Source organism: Crocodylus siamensis, chromosome 4 (genome assembly GCF_052110815.1).
Source record: "Crocodylus siamensis isolate JL-2025a chromosome 4, ASM5211081v1, whole genome shotgun sequence".
Classification (NCBI taxonomy): Eukaryota; Metazoa; Chordata; order Crocodylia; family Crocodylidae; genus Crocodylus; species Crocodylus siamensis.
Window position 1 is genome coordinate 233,914,203 of NC_143398.1, and position 25,727 is coordinate 233,939,929.

Here is a 25,727-nt window from a genome sequence, read left to right on the forward strand (position 1 = left end):
CCTCCATTGACCGAACTTATTATCCATACCATAGTTTCCCCTCATCAATTTATATTTGCAGTTATGGATTTTTTTCATACGTGCCAGATTCATAGGGTCATATTAGGAGTTTCGATTTTGTTCCACAAATTTGTGAGAACTGTATGGAAACAAACATTAGGATAAATAATATTTACTTAGTGCAATCAGCAATAACTCTTCAAGTCCTTTAAAATAATTGTTTCCTCACCTTTGGTCTTCCTTTTCACTTCCAGGAAAAGTCACCAACAAAATCACCCCCATTTAATATGTAACAGATTAACTACGTGGAACCAGATTTTGCACAGTTATGAAGGGAATATGTCAGAGAGGTAGTGCTTAGGATAGCACAACAGAAATTGTCACTCTAGAGAGTAATGCATAGGCTTTAACTGAGTGTTCTGGTTAAAGATGCAAAAAGAGAAGTTTTTCCTCCTTTCTAATATACCAGCCACCAGATGATGAGCTGCTTCTTTTCCCAGACAGTCTGAGGTGTGTGTGACTATACTGCAAGAAGCATACAAATTGCCCACTAAGGTCAATGATATCAGTATAGTATTGATAGTTTCTGTCTGTTTAAATGGCGTCTCAATGGTGAACTTCAGCAGTGGTCCTGAATCATCCCCAGCGCTGCTGGCACTGCAGACTCATGAGTGTCACTAGTATTAAGGGTGCAGACCAAGTGGGTCTGAATTTTGAAAGTTGGGCAAATGTAAAAATGATCAGGTGCAAATGCTGCTTATATGCAAGTAGCGAAAAATAAAGAGAAGAATTACTGGGTAATTACATCTTCACTTAATTCCACTTTTCTTGTTGTTCCATTGTTAGGGAATACAATGATATTGCTGTTTAGTACCCATTAAGAAACACTGCTTAGGCACTTCATCCATTTACATCATTATAATCAGGCTTTACATAAGCATAAAAAAGGAGTAGAGACACAACTACAGATCTACAGCAATGCAATTTATTTGGATCCAGTGTAGAATTACCCAAGTTAAAAAGAAGGGGAATACTACTCCAGTGGAAGTAAATGCCACATTATATAATTGTCATATGTCTTCAGGTATTGGAGGTAGACATTTTTTATAGGCCGACAGTACAGGAACTGGGAAATATTGATTTGTCCAAATATAGGGGAAAGTTCCTCTTCCCATTTTAGAAAAAGGGAATAGGCAGTGATATGATTTTGCACGGCCCTGATGCTTGCGGGGCCTGGACATCTGTACTCCCATCCCCCCTTTTCATAGGTCCCGCTGCAAGCTATACTTGCTGCCCCGGGTCCTAGTGGCATGGGTCTGTAACAACACCTAGTGAAGTCTGATCAGGTCAAATAGCGGTTCCTCTGTCCCCTCTCAATCCCAGTGTAATTTGCATATGTGTTCACAACTGATGTAAATTTACACGTATGCAAATGAGTTGAATGTAAAAGAGGCCAAAAAAGAACGAGTAACTGTATGTGGCCCTTCTGGATACTTGCTTTAATTTTGTCATCTGTGAAATATGTGTAATGTGTCCACTCATCAGATTCATTTATGCCTATCCATGAACAGGGTTAGGAGGGTAAAAAGAGTTTTCTAGTCCTATATAAATCCCAAGTATAATCCAAGTCCTTGCCATCAAGACCCATCATGACTTTACCCCTAATATCTTATATATCAGACAGGGGGTGCTCTGGAAGGGCAAATCTACACCCTGTGAAGAAAAAAAAAAAAAAAAAAAGGCATGACAGGGAAAGGCAATGAATGATCCTGCTGTGCTCCACACTTGGAATGCTACTAGTGTTTTTTTTATGAGCAGCGAAATGCTGAAAGTAGTTTATTATAATTAAATTTTAATTAGCAGTGAGCATAAACCAAAACGCTCATTCCATAGACTACTGAACTCTGGAAAGATTGGATACAAATACAAACTGCAGCTCAGGCCTTACTCCAGTGGGGAGTGTGCACCAATGGGTCTGATCTGTTTCAGTGCTCAGGGGGTGACATTCACCCTGGGAGAAGGATCATCACTCACATATGTGAAAGCTTCAGCTGCCATGTGAAGCTCTTTCTGGCCCTCATAGTTGCAGAGTGGAGCTTTAAAGTGTGCACCTGAGCCCTCAAAAGCAGAACTGAAAAAAAAATCTTTTATTTTTTTTTTGGCTTGGATTCATTTGGGTTGGCAACGCTAATATAAGCAAAAACAATCAAGAACAGAATGATTATATATGAAAGGCAAATATGATTCCCTGTCCAACTGACAGCATTTAGGAGAGGTTGTCCAAAATGCTCACCACTGAATTAAAGTGGCCTTTGTTGAAGTCAGTAGCAAAACTTCAGGCCTTGTTACACCCTACGCTATGAATTGCAAATGTTGATCGGTGTTAAAGCTAGCTCAAGTTTGGAGCAGTCACAAGTTCAGGCCAGCAGGAGCCTGGAGGACTGAAAGGTGAGAATCCCCCTTCCTCCCATTCCAGGCTCCATCCTGCCCCTGGGAATCCCTCTGTTTCCCGCATCTTGGGACTCTCCTATGTCCCTGGGGCCACCCCCTGCCCCTCCCCCCACCTACTTGTGGCTGCCGGTGCTGTCTGTACTCGAGAGTAGGCAGGGAAGGGTTAACCTGCCTGCCCAGCCACCACTGCAGAGCCCACCCAGAGCACAGCAGTGGCAGGAGTCAGGCAGGAAAGTTAACCCTTCCCTGCCTGTTTCTCTAGGACAGACAGCAAAGGCAGCCACAAGGAAGCAGAGCAGGGATGCAGTGAAGAGGGATCTGGGATGCGGGGAGGGTAGAGGGGGTAGTGGGCCCAATCCAGGCCAGCAGGGTTGTGGGGGAGGCAGGTGGGAAGTTTTATGTTAAGGTTTAGCCTAACGTGGCTACACCTTAATGTAACACAAGTTGGGTTACATGGATCAGACATAATCCTGCCCTGGAGTGGTATCGCTTTGAACCACCTAAGCAGTGGTAAAAAACAGTTTCAGGTGTTAATATGCAGACAATCCAGGTGTTAAGAGCTCCAGGAGCCATCCGAGATTACCATGTAACAGGGCCCTTCCTTGAGAATAGTTAGGCCAAAGTGAAAACCTAGGGTAAGCAGTAGGATACGTATTCTGTGCCTGTTCCTGTTGTAGAAAAATAACATAGCCAGAGCTCAACTCCTGATATCATAGGTAGATCGATAGAGCAGATGTTTTTGAAGATGGAAACAAATTCATTTGCCATACCCATACTAATTAACAAGTTGCTTGAAAGTTTACAGGTTACTTATCAGTCACCCACAGCAATAGCCTCAGTGAATCAACAGCTAGCAGTATGCATGAAGCAACAATGATTGAAGGGGCAGTATGTCATTTTTTCCCCTATTTCTGTAACTCTTTCAAGCTTAGACTTTTTCAGCAAAATAATCATTTCTGTCTTCATCCTTCTTTCACCCTAGACAGAATATTCCCATAGACACTGGCCAATCTAATTTCCATACAGCCAGCGCAGGCACTTCTACATTTTAATTTGCATTCAACTGGCAGATTCAGTCTGTAGAGGCATTTTGCATTTTGTACAACTTCATGGTAGCCTGCTCTCTTTTTCTGTGTTTATCTTGGAAAAAAAAATAATGACAAGCCTCCCTTTTAAAATTGACATTTTATTGTCATTGGAATGAAAAAACGTATGTTTGCTTTCAATGGAAAATGCTTATCGTTCCTCTAGAAACTGGATTCCTCCCATTCCTTTCCACCTTTTCTGCTGTAAACCTTTTTTCTTTCAGTAATAAAATAAATGTATCATTTTTACCTGCATCTATTACTCACTGTAAACTTTGCTGGTAGAAATAAGTTTATCCAATATTTGCATAAACTCTCCTCTGCAGCCTGCTTCACAAAATTCCATTGAAAGATATAATTCACTTATTTTTGCTTTCTAAGAAAACATTCTCCTAAGCAATATTACATATTCTGTTAAATTATCATCAGACTTCTATAATGAGTTGTCCCTTCTGCCTCTGTATAGTGAGCTAACGATATCTAAAACAGTTTCCAAAATTCAAATGACCACAAGGCCTAATGGTACTTTCACAATTGTGCTACTAATGCCTGGGCGGAACATCTAGATTATTGTGTTTTCCAAATAGTGCATCTACTGAATAATATTTATAGTTTTAATATGTTTGTGTTATATAATTAAAGAAATAAGTTTGTTTACTGTTGCCATGGGGGATAACCACACAGTTTAATGTGAATGGTATTGATTAAATGGACAATAATGCATCTGGATTGCATAACTCTGACTGAACTCTGCCATCTAGGTTAAATAAAATATTGAAGAACTGCAAAGCGAATCGCATTGTCAATAGCCTTCATTTTTCTTGCGTCTGTTGGTATTTACAGTGATGAAGCTCCAGGCAGCCAGTTGGTTACAGATAAGTTTCATATTGACTGGGATTCAGTGCTTGTCAACTCCGATAATGTCATCATAGCACGATTTGATGGCAGAGGGAGTGGATTTCAAGGCCTCAAAATTCTGCAGGAAGTTCACCGTTGCTTAGGATCAGTGGAAGTGAAGGACCAAATAGCAGCCATAGAGTACGTATGTGAAAACGTCTTTTATTTTAATCTATTTTTTCTAGATGGTAGGACCATCAAGCAATAGCTTTGCAGATTTTATTGCTTTCCTTTTGCAGAGTGAATCCATTAAGCATTTATCTATAGTGTAATTATACATTTAGAAACAATGATCTTTCCATTACAAAGTAATGAAATTAAGAAGAAAATCAAAGGTAAAATGTTTTTAGACTGATGTTTGTCTTTGCTAAAGCTTACCTTCAGAATGTAATGGAAATTTGCAAAGGAGATGTAGGTCACTTAATTGTGTACGTTCTTCAGGGAAAATACCTTATTGAAAATATGAAGTGCTTCATTGCAGTTAAAATATAGGGAGGTAGAGACATTCAGAAGCCTGAGGCAGAATCAGTCTAAGTCTCATGGTTTTCTGTAAGTGGTGTAGTTTAGATTGGTAGCAAGCAGAGCACAGATTAACCCTTTGGTAGTGGGGAGGGAAAGTCTTAGATATGGTTCTGCCGTTTTTAAACCAGCCTATATTGCCAAACTTCTGTTCTATTACAGGTGAAGACTGATTTCCCATCACCTAAACTAAGAAATGTGTAATGTCTGTACCTGACCTTAATGTTTTAAGCAGACAGGATTGTGTTCTGATGTTGCTTAAGCCACGGTAGAGCCAGAGTTACTCTACCAAGTGTGTGGACTTATAATAATATGAATGAGAGCAGAAGTTGGTTGAAAGCTTTATTGCCTTTTCAGATGCAGCATTGCTTCTTGACCAGTGTAAACTCTTCCTTTATATTACAGTTAGAGCTGATTTATACCAATTAAATTGGAAGATGAAGCAGGCTTTTCTGCATATTTACAGATCAGATATTTGATTGTACTTTTAAACTGTGTGTACCATCCTGAATTAGAACATGTCCTTAAATATAGGTGGGGTTTTGGTTGTAGCTGTGTTGGCCCAAGGCGGGGTGGGTAAAATGCAGCATGCGGGCCGGATGTGGCCCACCAGGCCATTCTGTCCGGCCCTCGGGGGCCCCCCAAAAATTTAGAAAATTTATATTTATCTGCCCCTGGCTGCCTGTCATGCACCCCTCAATGGCTTGCCAAAACTCAGTAAGCAGTCCTCCACCCAAAATAATTGCCCACCCCTGGGTAAGGACGTAGACAGGCAAGGTTCTTTCAGTGATATCTTTTATTAGACGAACTGAGTAGCTGGAAAAAAAAGTTTTAGGCAAGCTTTCAGGTGTAGTCACCCTTCTTCAGGCATAGAGACTCCCTATGCCTGAAGAAGGGTGACTGCTAGGGCTCTGTGAAATTTCACTGGCTGTTTCATTTCAATGCTGTTTCGATTTATTTTGAGCTCGAAACAGTAAAATCAAAATTAAATGAAGGGCTTCGAAACAGCCTCAGAATGAAAGAAGGCAGTCAAAACGTTTTGAGTTTCAAATCTGAAGCTGGGCTTACCTACAGGGAAACAGAAAGTAAGGAGAGGGAGGGGGGAGAAGGACTGCTCTGATATTGGCTGTGTAGCTGGCCAGTGATTGTGATCCTTCCCTGAGGTCCCTTCCAATCCCAGTGCTCTGGGGGAGGGATGGAAAAACAGCATAAAAGGCAGCATTGTTTGAATTGGCCTGCTTTCTGCTTAGGGGTCTGATAGCTACTGAGCTGTGTCTTCCAGAAGCTCAGGAGTGTTAGACAACTAGGCTATTCCTGCTATTGATATGATTTCCTACTTGCTAGCCTAGCAAGTGAGATTCTGCAATACCATTTCCTTTCTTTCTAGACCCTTTTATTGTATTATTATATTCATTGATTTATTCATTTCAATTTCATAATTATATTGAATATTATACTATAGAATTTATATAGGAAGGCAGATAAATTTGTATTTTTTTATTTTTATACATTTATATCTTGCAGCATATTATACTATAGAATTTATATGAGAAGGCACATATACATTTATATATTTTTATAAAGACAGTATGAAACATACCATGAAGTATGGTGGAAAGGCAGATGGCAAGCCTTCAGGGAAGGGAGGAAGAAGGGGTAGAGGGAGAGGTGTAAACTCCCCTGCAAACTAAGATGCAGCCTCTTTCATACAACCAGCAGGAATGAGGCTTCCAGTTCTACAGGCAGCAAGGAGAGGGAAGCAGTGCCACTGCCACTGCCTGTGCCTGAGTCTGCATCCCCTCCAAGAGCACCAGCCATAACATCCCCCCACCACCGCCATGACAACAAGCATCAGCACCAGCATGGCAGTCTCCTCCATCCCCATTTCACTTCCCATGCTGAGCCTTGCAGTGCCAGAGGAAGAGCTGGATCTGGAGCTGAATGCTATAGCCAGGGAAATTCTGGGTTAGGAGGCGGAACCATCTGAGTTTGTGCTCCACACCCCTTAAGTTTCCCTTAGATCCCAGTCTCCTTCCCCCAAAGGCACCTCACAGGAGGCTGAGGTAGAGGTTGCAGAGGCAAGCAGATCAGCTGAGTTGCTGTGGCTCTGCCTGCTGAAAAGGGGAAAATGGCAGCATCCACACATGCACCCACACCCCAGAAGCAAGTGAGTAGTGTGGTCTGGGATCATTTTGAGCTGGCAGATGATCCCACATACACTATCTGCCTTCAGTGCTTAGCCAACAAGGGAACAAAATGCATGGGCGCTGCAGAGATGCTGATGCATCTCCACAGGCACCACCCCCTTGCACTTGCTCCTTCTCAGCCTGGCATAAGTGGGAGCATGCCCAAAGCGAAGTACCCCTCTCACTCCAAAGCCCCCATCACCCCAAAGCAAAGGCAAGCCACCTTGGAACAGTGGGGCAAAGGCAGACAGAAAGAGGGGCATGTTTCAGAGTTGGTAGGGTCGGAAGGGACCTGAGCAGATCCCCTGGACAGGTAACAGAGGTGTGCGGATGAGAACAGGATGGGTTCTCCTGCCATGGCAGAAAAGAGTATTGGGGTCAAACGACCCCAGCAAGGTGTTCATCCAGCCTCCTTTTAAAGACCCCCAGGGTAGAAGCCAGCACCACTTCTCTTGGAAGTTGGTTCTAGATCCTGACTGTGAAGTAGCAGCTCGTGATGTCTAGTCTGAATCTACCCTCTGCCAGCTTCTGACCATTATTTCTTGTCACTCCTGGTAGTGTTTGGGAGAACAGGGAATCTCCCAATGCCTGCTGGTCCCCCCGACTAGTTTGTAACAGGCCACTAGATCCCCCCTCAGTCTTCTCTTGTGGAGGCTAAACAGGTTCAGGTACCTTAGCCTTTCCTCGTAGGGCCTGCCTTGTTGCCCCCTGATCATATGAGTGGCCCTCCTCTGGACCCTCTCCATATTGTCCACATCCCTCCTGAAGTGCGGCACCCAGAACTGGACGCAGTATTCCAACTGCAGCCTGACTAGTGTCGCACAGAGGGGGAGAATCACCTCCTTGGACCTGCTCGAGATGCATGTGTGGATGCATGACAAGGTACGGATGGCCTTCCTGGTTGCGTCCCTACACTGTCAGCCCATGTTCATTTTGGCATCAGTAATGACTCCAAGATCCTTTTCTGCCTTTGCACTGATGAGAAAGGAGTTCCCCAGCCTGTAGGTATGGTACTGTTTCTTCCTCCCCCAGTGCAGTACCTTGCACTTGTCCATGTTGAAACCCATCCTGTTCTCATCCGCCCACCCCTGTAACCTGTCCAGGTCCAGTTGCAGCCCGTTCCTTCCTTCTAGCATGCCCACTTCTCCCCATATCTTAGTGTCATCTATGAATTTGAACAGGGTGCTTTTTACCCCCTCATCCAAGTCGCTGATGAAGATGTTGAACAGTGCAGGCCCAAGGACCGAGCCCTGCAGAACCCCACTGCCTACATCCCTCCAGGTCGAAGATGACCCGTCCACCATCACTATCTGGTTGTGGCCCTCCAGCCAATCAGTGACCCATCTGACTGTGTAGGTATTGACACCACAGTCTCCCAGCTTTTTAATGAGGATGGGGTGAAAGTCAGTGTTGAAGGCCTTCCTAAAGTCCAGAAAGACTATAGCTACTGCGACACCTGCATCCAAGGATTTTGTGACCTGGTCATAGAAGGTCACCAGGTTCGTCTGACAGGCCCTGCCTCTAATGAACCCATGTTGGTTGCCCCTAAGCATAATTTCCCCTGCTGGCCCCTCGCAGACATGCACCAGGATAATTCTCTCAAAAAACGTCCCTTGGACCGAGATAAGACTAACTGGCCTATAGTTTCCTGGGTCCTCCTTCCTCCCTTTTTTGAAAATGGGAACCACATTGGCCCTTTTCCAGTCCTCTGGCACAACTACAGAGCACCATGAGTGCTCGTAAAACCATGCCAGGGGTCCTGCAAGGGCGAGTGAGATCACCCAGACCATTGAGTAGATGCTTGCTGTGGATGGCCAGCCCTTCTCCTTAGTTGAGCAGCCAAGGTTCAGGTGGTTCATGGCACTAGTGGTCCCATCATACCATGTGCCCACACACATCACCTTCAGCAGGATGGTGGTGCCCTCCCTGTATGAGGCATACAGGGAGTACTTGAGGGAGGAGCTGAGGAAGGCAGGACCTCAGGTGGTCTTACACATCACCTTGGACATCTGGAGCAGTCGGGGTGGAGATCACACCTACCTCTCCTTCACAGGGCACTGATGTGACCAGTCAGGCCATCGGTGGGATCTCCTTCAAGCTGAGGTGATGGATAAATCCTACACGGGAACAGAGATCATGGGGTCGATGAACCACTTGGTGCAGAGGTGACCCATTGGGCAGGGCGAGCTCACTCATGGGTTCATGGTCACCAACAATGGGGCCAATATGGTCAAGGTGATTCATGATGCCAACTTTGTTAACATCCACTGTGTGGCACACAAGTTCCACCTCACTGTCAGGGACACCTTGGAGAGGGACAGGGCTGCCAGTGATGGCACCAACACCACCAGTGGCTCATTTCCAAATTCAGGAAGGTGACAGGTTACTTCCACTGGAGCATCAAGGGGAGCAAGATGCTGTGGGACAAACAAGCAGAGCAGAGCTAAACATCCTACAGCACAAAATCGAGTAGGATATGGAGACTCGGTAGAACTCCATATACCTTATGTCAAGAGGCTGGTGGAGCAACAGAAACCTATTCATGAGATGGCTTTGCTCAGGGAGATTGGGGTCAGCAGTCTGCTTAACAGAGCTGAGTGGTCCTCAAGTCCTTCCCTGAGGCCACTGAGACCCTCAGCACTGGCAATGCCCTCCTTAACCAGGTTATCCCTGTAGTGAGAGAACTTCAGAACCAAACAGAGAGCTTCCAGGGTATCAGTGTTCCTGGCTGGGGCAAGCTGCTGTCACCAGACATGCAGGCACTAGTAAGGTGACTAAAAAAGGGCATCAGGAAATGGCTGGATATGTTGCAGTCCAGTATGGTCCACATGCTGGCTGCCATGTGTGACCCAAGGGTGAAAGGCAGCATATGCAGCAACCAAAGACTGGATCAGTTGGAATTCTGACACACTACAACTTGCTGGACATCTGACTCCCCAGGTACCTCTCCACTTTTACTTGCACTACTACATCCCCCTTCCCCCTCACCCCCTGATGCCTCCATTTCCATTGTCACTGACTGGCTTTCTTGCCTGAATTGCATGCCAGCCTCTGGCTTCTTTACTGTTTCTTCCATCCAGGAACAGCGCATGCGCGCACACACACACGCACGCACGCACACGCACACACACACACCCCCCTCTGCAGGTGCTTCCTCAGCCTGACAAAGGGTTTTTCAACCCAAAATCTTGGTAAGATATATTTCTGTAACTATTCAGTTGGTCTGCTAAAAGGTACCAGATTAGATTGACACAAAGGACCTTGTCTTCCAGTGCCGTATCCATAGAACATCATGCCTAGCACCTGACTGGAAGGATGCAGGGCCCAGGGCACATCTAAGCCCAAAGGACTGGGGCTGACAGGGAGAGTTATCTGGCAGATGCTGGAGAAGAAGCTCCTGCAGGAGGGGAGAGATCTGTTACAGTCTGGCTGCCTGAGATGCTGCTGGTGCTACTTTGCTGTTCACTAAGTTATTATTAGTATCACCTGATGTCATTTAAAGTGTTGGACCAGGATGAAGCTGTAGGAGAGGAGGAGGCCTCATTGGGGTACATTACCATGTCATAGGGGGGGAGGAGGCCTCATTGGGGCACACTACCGTGCACCTTAACATACACACAAAGTCATACATCATGAGTTTTGCTTGTCAGCAGCTTGAGGTGAAGTTTCCCAGAAACTCCTTTACCTATCTCCATGAAACTTGGCAGACTTCATGGCCTCTGAAGAGGCTACCATTCCTGCAAGTTCCATCTGAATCAAGCAAGAAATGACACAGTTATAGGCAGGTTCATTCTTCCCCATTATAGCCTATGAGCAAAACATCGAAACAGCGTCAAAACAGTGAAACAGTTTCAGTGAAATGAAATAGAACAGCAGTTTTGAAACAAAACACTGCCCTGTTAAAATGGTGAAACCGAAGTCAAAATGAAATAATGCTGTTTTGTACAGCCCTAGTGACTGCACCCAAAGGCTTGCCTAAACCTTTTTTTCCAGCTACTCAGTTGGTCTAATAAAAGATATCACTCAAAGAACCTTACCTGTCAATAAATGTAGGGTCCTTTAGAAACAGATTATTACTTTTATTAATTTCTTAAGTATTGTTCTTACAAATCTAAAATTATATGCTTTATGTTTGCCAGTGGGTGGGCATCCACAAGTTACCACAAGGTAAGCTGTGGCATAAACTCACGGTGTTTCATCTACAATGTGGTATCTGTGCCCACTCTGTGATAGGTGAGCTCCTGCTTGATGGAGAATGCCATGCGGGCCATTTCAGCACAGACCACAGGCTCCCTCAGCTCTCCCTCTGCACTGAGTACATGGGTACTTGCTAGCCTGTGCTGCACCATGCATCTAAGTGCTTTCCTGCACCCTGCTGCTGCACTGAATTCATGGGCACTTCCCTCCCATGCCCCATCTTTGCTGCACTGTGCACTTGGGTGCTGGTGCTCAAGGCTCCCTGTGTGCAGACTTTAATGCTGCACCATGCCAAGCTGTTAGCATCTCACACCAAGCAGTAAGGCTTCCCTCACACTGTAGGTCATACCCCACTCCTCTGCCCTGGGATTGGGCAAGAAGCAGAAGCAGTGGCAGCAGAATGAGAGCCCATGGGCTTCAAATGGCCTGCAGGCTGCCCGCTATACACAAATGAGCTTATCTCTCAATAATTGTTCATGTGCCCCTACCTTAAACATCATCTCTGAGGCATAGACCCCTGAAGACAACAATAAGAATACTTAGCTAAAGTTTGCATAAAGATTTGTACCTCTGAACTGATGGATGGGGTGCAAATCTGTCATGGCTGAGTGAATGGACACTCTTTGTCTTTTGCACTCACAGCACTTTACAGCATGCTGCAAAGAGTGTTGAAAGGAGGAGCATGCCTCTCTCCACCCATCTTTCATTTGCTGCAACATACTGGCAGATAAAAGCAGATCCAAAATTTTGCAAATGGGGGTTCACAAGCTACAGAAGTGGCTGCACCCTCCACTCACAGCCTCCTTCCTAGCTTCTCCCCAACCAGAGCAGGCAGATCATGCCACAGGAACAGCAGTTGGGAACTTTAAGTCCCCAAAGCAGGTAAGAATTTTACCCCCTTCTCCTTCCTGCTGAGATGCACATCCTCTCTTCTGACCTTCCCCACTCTCCCACCTCCTGTCTCTGTCCTCGCTGTCCTGGGGGTGAGGGGAGCTCTGAAGATTATCTAGCTGTATAGGGGCTGAGCTCAGCTTTGGACTATGGAAGCAGTGGTAGCAGTGGGTGGGTGGGTTCCTCCTCCCCACACCTGGTCCTGGCCTGGCAGGGAACACCTGGGTGGACAAAGCAGAGAGGGGAAGCCCACTTGCTTGTTATTGCTGCCACTGTCCCAAGCTGAGCCCAGCCCCCATGCAGCCTAGCTGGAGTAGGAAAAGAGCTTCCCTTGCCTCCAGGATGTCAGGGACGGTGGCAGCAGTACCCAGAAGGGTGGGGAACAGGAGGGGAGCATAGAGGGGAAGGGAGGGAGGAAATTCTTACTTTCCTCAGGGACTGCTTGCCTCCCATGTGGTCAGAAACAACAGTATAGCTAGACCAAAGCACACCCTCTAGATCTGCCCCGATGGAAGATTTCCAGGAACAGTGCGAGGCCATGATGCCTTCTTTGAGCTATGGAGCTCCAGTAAGCGCTCACATAGGCGTAGCCAGTTCTGTAGTCAAACGTCTGGACTCTTTGATTGTTACCTTTGATTTCTATATAGATAGGCTACATGAGAAAAAGGGAGCTGAAGGTTGGTAGAAAGTTCAGCTTTGTCTCTCAGAATTTTTTCCTAAGTTATCACATTTTTTATAGTATTCTTCTGGAAGGGTTGCTGTTTCACTGCCTGTGTAGGGGATTCATACTTTGGGGGATTTCTGAAACAGGAGGTTTATATTAGGGCTGAGCGAAACAGCACCCTTTCATTTTGACTTCTGTTTTGCCATTTCGAAGGGATAGTGTTTCATTTTTCTGTATCAAAGCACAGTTCTGTTTGTTTTGTTGAAACTGTTCACAGTTTCGATGCTGTTTGGATGCATTTTGACATTTTGCCCATAAGCTATTATGGGGAATCACAAAAATGCCTATAAATTCATCATTTCTTTCCTGACTTGAATGAAAACAGCAGGGATGGTAGCCCCTGATGATGCCACAAAGCCTGCCAAGTCTCAAGGAGATAAATACAGGGGGTTCTGGGAAACTGCACCTCAAGTTGCTGACAAGCGAAACTCATATCATGTGTGTGTGTTAAGGCACAGCAGGATGAAAACAGCAGGCATGGTACCCCTGCTGAGGCCATGAAGCCTGCCAAGTTTCAAGGAGGTAAGTACAGGGGTTTCAAGGAGATAGGTGCATAGGTGTTGATGCTGCTGAGCTGCTGGAAGACGCAGCTCAGTAAGCTGACCCCAAGGACTAGCGAAAGCAATGCTGCTTTTTACGCTCTTTTTCCAACCCACCCCCAGAGCACTGGAATTGGAAGGGACCTCAGGGAAGGATGACAGTCAGTATCAGAGCAGTCCTTCCCCCGCTTCCTCCTCCCTCTCCTTACTTTCTGTTCAGCTGCAAGCAAGTCTGGCTTCGAAACTTGAAACATTTTGAAACTTTCTAAATGTTTCGAGTGCCTTCATTTCATTTTGAAGCTGTTTCAAAGCCTTTTGTCTCGATTTTGCTGTTTCAAGCTTGAAACAGCTTCAAAACGAAACACCTGTAGAAATTTTGCACAGCCCTAGTTTCTCTCATATATAAGAAAAGAAATTACACGAGCCTAGGAAATAATATTTTTTGTTGTTCTGAAACAGAACCTTAAAAATCTGGATATCACAGTAATCACACTTCTGTCATCTACAACTAACCTTTTCCATACATTTGACTGTGTGAAATATAACATTTCTTATTTTTTTACAGATCATTATTGAAACAGCCATTCATTGATCCTAAAAGACTGAGCATATTTGGAAAGGTAACTTGCAGAAATAACAAGATGTATCTTCCTGCTTTCATTAAGAGGAAAATAGCAATTTTGAAATAATCCATTGTAAACAAATTTCTTTATTTATTCTCCTAATAACACTTTCAGTTATTATGAAAAAAACAAATCCCTGCCATTAGTTCCAATAAGGTTGGGTTTTTTTTTTCTTTTGTTGGACAATCAGAATCTATTGATTCAATTTTACTTTTGTTTACAGTAGCTTTTTCCAGGTCCAATATTTTTATTTCAGACACTATAGGGAAATAATTAATTTTTTGAGAAACCTATTTTCATTCAAAGTTTTAAACATACACATGTGAATACATTTGTTTTGGTATCAGTCTCTGCAAAAAACTCACTTTCAACTCTGTTTAAATTCTGATCTGTATTTAATTTGACAGTGTCCATGTTTTATTTGCAAACCTTTTATAATGCTCTCAGGTTAGTTCAAAACTATCCTATTGTGCTGTGGGTAACATCCCTTTTTCATACCATCTGTCAGAGGTCTTTCCTTTTCTATGTAGTCAGCTGTTTTGTTATGTTGTATACTGTTGCCTCTAGCATCAAATAGAACGAGGAAAAGGTTTAAGCTTTAAGCTTTAGCAAAAAGTTAAATACAATTTTAGTGATCTTCCTTAAAATCAGCTTTTAGAAGCTGCACAAAAATGCTGTATCGTTTAGAAGCTGACATGGGCCTTTTTCTGATTTTTCAGCAGTAGTTTTGAGAAGGTTAATGTTTGGTGCCTTTAAAACCCTATAGTGAAAGCAAAAAGAAACATGGTCATGCACATAGATGGATGCCTTAATGATCAGTTATTGCAGCAGTATGTATTCACTAAGAAATCCCTTTGATCCAGTTCCCAATCTGCTGCTAACCCACTGCGTAAGTGTAAGATTTGTATAGTACTGAGTCATTTAACCTCCATGTCATGTTTTGAGTTCAGCTTTCTGTAAAATGGGAATAACAATATTTACCTCCTACGAGGTAGCATTTGGGAGATAAACAAATGCTTGTGCAGCATGGTAAAAATAAAATGCTGACTATTATTGTTGCACGTGCAGCAGGACATTCCTTTCCGAACACACAGGTTCTTGCTATACGACCTGGGCTAAAGAAAGAAACGTATCACAATAAAAATGTCAGTAGCATCAAAGTTAATATATTTGTTTGTAGAGTAGCCACAAAAGAGGGGAAGTCAACTAAGGAAATTATGACTGTACATCCAGTAGTGGCATTTAAAAAATGTCCATCATCATAGCAACTGATATGTGCATATATCAAACTTGTTTTCTAAGCATGGCGTAGACACACCCACACACACACTCATGCAGTTGCTTTTGGTTTACATAAGAGATTTCATTGATATTAGTCAAGTATTTCATTCATGTAATTCATAAAATCCTCACAGGCCTGTAACAGAAGTAGCAGAAGGCAGGAGAAGCAGTAGAGGACTTAAGTGTCATGTCTCCAGACCAACAGCATGATGCTGAGACAACTGCAAAATAGCATATATATGAAAACAGCTTTACGTATCTGTTCAGACCTACACACATGGTTGCTGTGGATGGTTTCCATCAAAGTTATAAAGTCCTTTCAACTGTCTGAAAAGTTCTTGCATATGTTGGCTGAAAAAAAAATAGTGGCACAAAGAGCAAAAGTTAGTGGGAAATTTGATAGCCTTCAAAACAGCTTTGAGTTTGAGGTGCTTACAAGTTTCAAAGCTTTTGAGGTTTCTGTACCATTCATAAGCATCATCTTAAAAACCCCAAATAGCCACCTGAGAACTCTAGAAAGGCTAAATAGTGCCAACTGAATTTGACTTACCTGCATTTTTCTTAAGAGACAATTAATCATTTTCTTGTAGGCGGATTTTTTTCCCTACCTCCATATGAAGTGCTGTTGTGAGAGAAAATCTTTGTTTTCCTTTATATGCACTACACGGGAAGGAGCGGGACAGGACTTATCCTTGCTGGCACGCTGAGAAGGCTGTGTCCTATCACCCATGCTAATCCCTACAAAGTTGGGCCCATACACATTGTCCTGGAGCTCTCTGGGTTATTTGAATAACAGGATAAAAAAGTAGAGTCAAATTCTGCAATATAAAGTATTAGCAGGGAAAAAAATATATTTGTTCAACAAGGAAAAATATGAAAAGAGAACACCTTTGTTTTTCAGCCTGCCTACTAATTCTATTTTGCTCTTCTCCAAGAGTTGAAAGGTCTACCAACATATGACCTAAGGAGAACTTCTCCATACCAAACTATAGTGAGAAATAGTTTGCATTTACGTGTCATTGAAACAGAAAATGAAGCATTAGATGGGTATAGTATTAAATACTTTGAACCCCTTTGGCTGGCTGCATATCCTTTTTCCTTTCTGTTTGTGTAGCAGCATCTCTGTGGCAGTTTTATGCCATTATACAGGAGTAAACTCTGCTCCATTTATGACAGCTATCAAGCCAATTTCTGGAGGGCGCAATGGCTTCCAACACCAGAGGAGCTGCCCTCTTCAAGGGGTACATGGCCATGCCAGTTGCCAAATTTTTCACTGAAGGCAACAGGAATAAGTGTGTGAAGACTGATGTCAAGAACCCCTAGCATGTATTCATTTAACAGCATGTTAGAATCTGATCCCCAATCCCAGCAGTCACGCAATCTGGGCCAGGGACAGACATTACACATAAATTGGTTTATATGATCAAAATAGTTTAACCTGTAACAGAACAGATGTTCAGTGCACATAAACCGGTTTAAAAATGGCTGAAACCAGTTAGAGATAAACCTGGATGAATGTAGTATCAAACTTAACTGATTTGGGTAAAACTGGTTTATGCAATGTCTGTCCCAGACCCCTTCCTGGTTTAAGTTAAAACAGACTCCCCCAGCATCCTGGCATGCTCTCGCAAGGCTCTGTGCTCCACAGCAGGGCTGGCCCTCCCCTCTGCTCCCTGGCTGGAGCTCAGCAGAGACTGCAGGCATCTGCCTGGCTTCCCCCTGCTCCCCCCATACCCACTCCTCCTCACTCCCTGCTAAGCAGGGATTACCCCATCCCCTCTGTTTTACACAGGCACCTCTCAGAATTAGCTAGCAGACCACATGCTGGCTACTATCCATGCTGTGGCAGACAGGACAAAGGCAGAATCAGCAGGTAGCTGGTAATGTCCCTCTGTTGTTTTCTTAATGGGGTGATAAACAGTGAGATATAGTGTAAAACACTGTGTTATCAATGCCCTGCTGGGCTGGTCAGGAGGGGGGAAGCCCCTCCCTAACCAAAGCATCCTGCCAGGGCCTGGCTATGCCTCCCTCAGCTCAGCACTGTACAAGGGTGAGGAGGGCTGCTCTAGCACCCCCCACCCCCTCCTAGCCTGAGCCATTGCAAGCATGTGCCTACATTCCTGGGATTTCTGTGCAGTTACAGACTGATTTAGCCTTGCCAGATTAAACTAACCTGCAAAAGTTGAATCAATTCAGGCTCAGGCTTTATGAATGTCTGTCCCTAGACCTGCTGTGCCACATATGCATGGCAGGAGACATGATTTTTGGATCATGGATCAGATCCAAATTGTGCCATTACTACTTGCCAGTCCCGGGGGAGCCTAGGATTATGAAAGCCTATTGTGGACCCTTATGGGCCCCACACACAGGACCAAGTTAGCTGATTATCAAAGCTCGGCACTTGGCAGCTCTGGCTTGGAGTTTAAAGTCTGGAGCAGAGGTCCTTTAGCTTCTGGCCTTAGGAGTCTCTGATCCTCCATGCCCTGTAGCCCAGCCCAGAACTGTATATAAGCTGTCTCTCTCAGATCCTTATGAAAAGACCCATCTGCCCCATAGAACTATTGGAAGTTACATAAAATTACATTATAATATACACCTTCTTACTAAATAATGTCTTTTAAAGCTGAGTGGTAAAACTGAATTATCACATCTATAGTCACTCTTATTTTAGTTTATATTTCATCCAACCAATAATCAGTAATTGCAAATGTAAATGCTTGGTATACACTGACATGACCAAATTAGCACAATACATTTTATTTTCATTATGTTTAAGAGCAACAAACAAGAACAAATACGCGAACAAAAACAGATTATCTGATTTGCTTTGACAGGGGTATGGTGGATACATTGCATCTATGATCCTGAAAGCCAATGAAAGGCTTTTTAAATGTGGAGCTGTGATTGCACCCATTACAGACATGAAGCTGTACGGTAAGCATTTTCCATTCTTTTTTAATGGTTTCTTTAAAATAACATATACAAGGGATCTATGGTTCATTTTTATTAAGATCAGGTAAATTAATGGTAATAAATAGAAGCTATTAAAGCTGAACATGTGGCAATAATTTCAGTGAGAGACAGTAACACCTGGAATAGCATCAAACCATGTGGAAAATTCTCCATTGCTGGAGCCTTAAGGCTGGGATTTTGCAAAGAGGCCTGAAGAATTTACCTGCCAAATTCCCACTGTAATTCAGAGGGAGTCAGGCACTTCATTCCTTTAGGCTCCTTTAAAAACCACATACTGATTCAGAAGTGGCTATCTAGACCTAGCCCTTCAATCCCTTGACATCACAGTGGCCAGGATTTCATTCATATCCTAGAGCAACATTAGTCTGAAGTCAGGCAAAAGGTAGGGAAGAATGGCATCTTAGAGACTAGCTGCTTTAGAGGCTTGTTCTTTTATAGGCAGTAACTTACGTCATCACATGCTACAGCCTGGCATAGCATAGCACGGGGGCCCATGAAGAAATTTTGCTTGGCACTTGTGCCTTGGAGAAAGGGTCAAGGTATGCTGCCACAACAAGGATCAGGTCCTTTGTGGGTCCCCTGTTATCTGCCCTGGCACACCAACATCTTACAAGTCAATGTTGTGGGTGTTTTTAGCTCTCTGCCCAAAAACATTGCTGACCCCTGGCATAGCATCTGACAAAGTAAGTTGTTACCTAAGACAGCTCACGCCTTTCTGAACCAGCCACTTTCTAAGGGGCCGCCTTGCCCTACCTTCTGCTACTCAGGCAGCAAACGTTCAGTGGGTAGTCATGCCATGAAGAAACCCCATAGTCTCCCTGAATGCCACTCTGATCCCTTTTCCTTGTCTAATCTGCTGCTTGGCTTTCTCCTGCCTGTCCTGTGCTCCCTGCCCAAGCTGTAGCTCTGCTTTCTGCTTCATACCTTATCTGCCATTGTGCTCCCTGTACCCTCCCTGATCTTATGTGTATCATGAAGAGGCTTCTCTTTGCCACTTATAGCACGCATGCCACAGGTTGGCCAGCCATGCTAATTTAATCACAATATTTCAGGCTCTAAGCAGGAACTGTTGTGTAAAGTCTTATGGTCCATCTTATGCAAGAGAGCAGACTAATGATCCATTTTGGCCTAAATATATATTAATCAGTTTTCAACAGGTACAGACGTTCAGGGAGGTTAGATCACATTAAAAATGGCCACCTGATCTAACTTAGTTCTTCCAGGTGTACAGAAGTTCATGAAAGTTAGATCAGTCTGAAAATGGCTAACCCAATCTAAATTAACCCTACCTCAAGTAGTCTAGCTTAGATGGGGTGCAGTGAAACTTATCTACCTGAACTTATGTACCATTCCCAGTGCATCTCCAGGCCTGGAAAAGCCCAGCCTCTGGCCCCAGCCATGAGGTTGCACTTTTCCTCCCCTCCCTCCTCCACAGCACTGAGCTAATTTTAGCCCCACCAGCCCTTTCTTCCAGCCCCAGATGGACAAACCCCTGTGGATGAGCCAGCCCCTCTCCTTGAGCTCACCAGACCTGTCCCTGCCCCCCCGCCCAGTCTTGCAGGCTACTCCTGGTGCTTGTTTTACTGTTTTTTGCCAGGGAAGAGAGATGAGGAATTAAGTTGGAATGAGGGGAGGGGTGTGCAGAATCCTCCCAAGCTCCCGTGCTATTTCCCCTGATCCAAATTACCTAAAATTGGGTTGCCGTTTATAACTTGATCTAACCTCCCCCTAACCTCCCCAAATGTCTGTACATATCCAAGATGAAGCTGCTTTTGCTATCTTTATGGCTTAGCAAAAATCTCTGAGCTATAAGCCGGAACTGATGATTTTAAAAAATTTAACTAATCTTGCTTTAAATCTGAATTCTTGGCTTTCCTTATACAGCATCAGCTTTTTCAGAAAGATATCTTGGCATTCCATCTAAAGAGGAAAATACATATCAAGTAAGTTAGTTGAAAATACATATCAAATATGTTAATTTATATAAGTAACTTACAGTGATGCTTGGCTTTTAAAATAATATGTGCTTACACTTGTGTGTTTGTTTTTTTTAATAGGCATCCAGTGTACTGCACAATATTCACAGTTTAAAAGAAGCAAATTTGTTGATAGTTCATGGGACAGCTGATAGTAAGTATTTACCAGTGCAGGTTAACTTGTATGCAAGCTTGTAATGTGTGGGCACAAAAAGAAAGGCACACATCAAGCATGTACATTTTTTATAATATTATAAAATCTCTATTCAAAGAGATATGATTGCCAGTTTTAACTGTCCATTTTAAATCTAAACTGGTGAAATTTTCCTTTGCTGAATATTTGTAACTCTTACCTTCTGTATGTTCCAATTTGTTTAAATCTTGTGAAGCACTGTGTTGCTAGTGAGAGGTACTATATCAATTATTAATATAGTGACATACATTTTTAATAGTATTTTAGATTAACCTTGATTCTGCAATTGAGGGGAAAAAAAAGTCAGCATAATCGGTGAAATACAATACCAAATAGTACATTAACCCTCTCAGGAAGTTAATTAAATGTAACAATATTAATGCTTAATGCTTAAGTAACTTAAGGCTACACTGAAATCTATCCTTGGGCATAGTCAATGGAATTAACAGTAATTGAAGTCATGTGTTTGGAAATCCAGCACCTTAAATCAAGTCCCATGGTTTGTCATGGAGTCTGTGGCCCAGAATAGTTGATGATCATTTAGTATATTTTGCCATACAAGGTACAGGGCTTAGATAGTGAATTCAGCTGGATTTCAAGGAAAGTAAGAATGCATGGAGTTTACCTATATTTACCTGCATGCTTATGTCCCTCCTCTCAGAGCAATTCAGAAGTGCCAGTAAGTCAGCTAACAGAGTCAGTAGGCTAGCAACACCACCTGCCCTGCAAACCAAACAGGGAGCTGGGAGGGAACTAGCGTTTTTACTGTACAGCTTTGTTCCAGGGCCTGAGCAATTCATGTACCAGGCTTGCTCAATACTGTCTCACAACACAGCCTAGCCTGGTGGTACTTTCTGCACCCTGATTTCAGTCTTTGTTCGGCATGAGTAGAAGTGTGGTCATGGAGCTGCATGTTTTTACTGCATGAAGATTAACCACCACAGCAGGCCCATTATCTAAATGAGTGCAAACTCTAATAATCCTTTACAAACAGTATAAAATCTGACACGCTTTCATTTAATATATGGACAAACATTCATTAGGTCTGAATGCACCTGTTCTGCACACCTTTAAACTATCTGTGTAAACATTAGGAGAAAAGAAAAAAATCCTTTCTTAGTCCCATAGAAAGTATACTGTACCTCTGTGGTCTCCATCATTGCATTCCTATTGTCATTTGCTATGGTTTGCATCTCAGGGGCAGTCAAAGTCATTCATCTGCAAATCTGGTAGTCACTTACTAAGGAAGATTTTTTGTTTGAGGTTATTTAAGGGGAAAACATTTTTGTATTAGCTAAATGCTGTGGTAATGTTTTTCACTAACATTTGGATGTTGTTGTCTCATAGCTAAAGTCCATTTCCAGCATTCAGCAGAACTAATTAAACATCTAATAAAAGCTGGAGTTAATTACACTATGCAGGTACGTAAAGCTGGCATGTATCCCATGCACATTGTTCAACATTTAAACTTATTTTGAGATTTCACCTGTATATGGCTTGGAGTATCATCAGGAATCACAGTCAAAATGTTAATTCCTACTTCCATTGAACTCTTCCCTCCAGCTCAATATATGACCAGCTACCATTTTTTCTTGGTCCTAGAATTTTCTGGCACAATACAAAATGCTTTCCTCAACTTCCAATTTATTTCCTCTAACCCAGAGATTTCCAAACTGTGGTCTGTGGTCATCTGCCTGGTTTTCTTCCTTATTTTCAGCTGTTAATCTGCATGGGAAGGCAGCTACAAAATACTGGCTAAGTTGTATAATTTAAGAGAAGCTGATGGAAGGCAAAGTGGAAGAAAATGTAGGCAACCCTCGGCTTTACGACACAATTGGTTCCTGAAAACCACATCTTAAGTCGAAACATTGTAATTCAGAACCAATATGCCTATAGGAAACAATGTTATAAATGGGGGATTGGTTCCTGAACCAAGGCTGATATACCCTATTTTCACCAAAAATAACCCAGAATTTTGTACTCAATCAATTATAGATAAGTAACATAGCTACATTAATGTATTTATATTATAATTAGCAATCATATTGATTTGGAAGGACTTCTTTGAAGTGACCTCACTGGACTTTTTGAAGGGCTCTTGGGTGGAGTCTTCTCAGGAGTCTTGGCTGCAGGTTTTTCTGGAGTCTTGTCTGCTTTCTTAAAGCAAGTGTCCAAGGATGCAGCGAACTTGTTCACTGGTATGGCATGGCGTTGGATCAAGAATTGTAAAGTCAAAACTGACATCAGAAATTTTGAAACAAGGTGTCAGTTTACAAACACTGAGGGCGCATTCACAAGCATGTGCGCTTGCAGCAGCTCAAATAGAAGCGGTGCAAGTTTGAGCCGGTGCTTTCTGCTTCAGCACACGTGCTCAGACATGCACTTTGGTGTGGAGCAAATTGTGCCACTTGGGGCAAAATAACCCTGCCTGGCTCCTCCTAGATCTGCAGCCAGGGGGAGCTAGATCCCGGGGCCAGCAACTGTTCTGTCCCCAGCAGTATAAAAAGCTGCCCTGGCAAGTAGCTCAGGGCTACTAGCTCTCAGGAGCTTCTGAGGCCCAGCCATTTGGTACCTGGGGACACTACGCCTTGTGCCAATTGGACTGCTGAAGCAGTCCTGAGAGTTCCCTGCACCCTCTATCCACTGCAGGGGTCTGGCAATGCAGGCTGCTGCCTGGCTGTGCACTTGCCAGAACTGAATGAGGACTGCACAGCCAGTAGAGGCATTTCCCCCTTTGGGCCAGCTGCCAGTGAAATGTGGTTGCAGGGTTGGCCTCTGTACAACACAACTGCCATGTGTACCCCTGCCTGGCCATCTGGGTAGCTATCACCTGGAAATGTTCCAGGTGTGGTGGCCTGCTTTGAACTGTCAAAGCATGTCCTCCTGGCCTCACTGGGCCAGAAGGTCAGCCACAGCCTGCTGAGTCCAAGGTGCCAGCTCTGAGCAGGCAGGGTCCTGCCACTGGCCTCCCTAACAGGAATTATTGTGGTCCCTATTGGAAAACTGAAAAATCCCTGATAAAAAAAAATCCCAAAGTCACTTCTCTAAAATACCCCCAAATCCATGTTCCTCCATAAGTAAAACAAAAGACCACTATAATGAGAGAGAGAGAGTGAGCAAGACAGAAACAGTGATCAGCTGGACAGTGTTTCATTGATATATCTACAGTGGTAAAACAAGTATTTTATCATAATAATAAAGTGAACTCTAAATACATGTTTCATGAATTCATGAATACACGTTTTGTTGCACACCCACAAGGAAATGGCCCCCACACAAGGGGTTTGGTCCCCCAACAGGGCCCCCCCAAGAGGGGGTTCAACCCCCAAACAAGAGGTACAGCCCCTTAACAGAGGGTTCAGCCCCCAAATAAGTGGTACAGACCCCAAACAAGGGGTTTGGCCCCCCCAACAGAGGGTTTATCCCCAAACAAGGGGTTTGGCCCCCTAACAGGGGATTGAGCCCCCACACAAGGGGTGCACCCCCCAGTGGGGGCCAAATGGCCTCCACAGGGGCTACCAAGCTCACAGTAAGGCCCACATGCCCCCCCAACTGCTTCCTCCTGGCCCTATGCCCCACCAGTTGCTGCAGCACCCCCCCAAGTGCTGCCCCACCCAGCCCCACCCCACCCACTACCCTAGAGACCCCCAGTGGCTTGCCCACCCAGCCTCACCCCCAAATTGCACCCCCAGACCCACATGGCTAAGCCCACAATCCCAGGCACCATCACAAAACCCAGAAAAAAATAGGGGAAAAAAGCCTGTGCTTACCTTAAAAGCAGCTGGGCGGGGGGGGGCTCCAGGCAGAGCCCGCTGGGCAACACAGGGCAGTAGAGGGGCAGCAGGGCCCAGGCTTTGGCTGCTGGGGCTGTTAGCTTGCCCCGCACTGTGTGGGCAGGGCATAAGTCAACAGACAGCAGCTCCAGCTGCTGGTAAGTGCCGGGTTTTGGTTTTTTTAAGCTGTAGAGTGGGGAGGCAGGGATGTTGGAGCTTGGGGGGGATGGGGCCAGCCAGGGCAGGAGTCAGGGGATTCGGGGGGGCTAGCAGGGGGCAGGGGTTTTGGGTGAGCTGGCGAGGGGAGGGGCTGGCTGCAGCAGGGAGAGGGGGCCTTAGGGGGACTGGCAGGGGGAGGGGCCATCCCCAGAAGAAGGAGGAGGGTTTGGGGGGGCTAGTAGGGGGAGGGGCCATCCCCAGCAGGGGTCAGGGGGCTGGTGAGGGGAGGAACCAAACCAGGCAGGGGTCGGGGGGGCTGAGGGAGTGGGTGGGGCCATCAGGGGTCCCCCCCCATGGTCCCCTCCCCCGTTCTCCAGCCCCCCCCAACCCCTTACTCACCAGCACCAGGGCAAGGGCCAACCATAGAGATGCTCTGGCAGCCAGAGTGTCTTCGTGGAGGACCCAGCCTCCAGTTGCCTCAGGTGACCTGCTTTACTTTTTTAAACTTCAATTTTTTTAGACCCCTGGATACCCAATGGTCTAATTTTCTCCCTACGCTGCAAACTCTTGGGAACTTTTTTTGTTCCTGCACGTGCCTGTTGCCCCGCCTTAAAGGGGTTTGAGGTGGGGCAAGAGGCATGTGCATGCTCATTTGGACACGCCCTGTAAGTGCAAAATGTTGTAACTTGAAACGTTGTAAATCGAGAACTGCCTGTACTCCGTTCTGGGGCAGGGGAATAGGGAAATAATCTCACCTAGATTATTCAGTTTCTTCCTTAAAGTCTAATCCAGTCCCCCCTGTCATCTCTTCAGAGGATCCTGTGCAGTGGAACTAGCACAGCTCTGCTGCAAACAGAATTTAAGTGTAAAGGGATCCATGCTGGTATTGTGTATATCATATTCCCCCATCCACCCACTACAGGGAGAGGACCAGGGAAAGGACAAGCATAGATGACTCCAGCCATTGATTAAAGAAGTTCAGGAGCCAGTATCATCTGAAGATGGGAGAGAATTCCTGTCCCCTAAAATACTGCCCATATCCAGATCAACTGGCATATAGCTGCTCTGTGCCCAGCATTTCCATCACATCATGAAGTCCTTTTCTCCCTGTTCAGGAAAAGTTTGCATTGATTTTTGGGCTGTCAAATAAGATGGCTCACAGTCAGTCACTATAAGCAAAAGTTCTGAGTGCTGGATTAAGCAGATTGGGGTGTGTGAGAGAGAATTAAAAGGCTTTTTACTGTATATTTAGGAGGCAGG

General features: G+C 44.5%; 1 protein-coding gene across 2 annotated transcripts in view; it reads left to right on the forward strand.

Annotated features, from left to right (window-relative positions):
- DPP10 (dipeptidyl peptidase like 10) overlaps nt 1–25,727 on the forward strand; it is a 480,192-nt gene that overhangs the window by 448,748 nt on the left and 5,717 nt on the right. The window contains exons 20-25 of one of the 2 annotated variants that reach the window (XM_090045898.1): nt 4,380–4,574; nt 14,055–14,109; nt 18,228–18,327; nt 20,251–20,309; nt 20,424–20,496; nt 21,883–21,956. In XM_090045898.1, the coding sequence (XP_089902024.1) occupies nt 4,380–4,574; nt 14,055–14,109; nt 18,228–18,327; nt 20,251–20,309; nt 20,424–20,496; nt 21,883–21,956 (556 nt within the window). Of the gene's footprint in view, nt 1–4,379; nt 4,575–11,977; nt 12,218–14,054; nt 14,110–18,227; nt 18,328–20,250; nt 20,310–20,423; nt 20,497–21,882; nt 21,957–25,727 lie in introns of those variants that run through there. The other variant, XM_090045899.1, reaches the window with a different exon arrangement.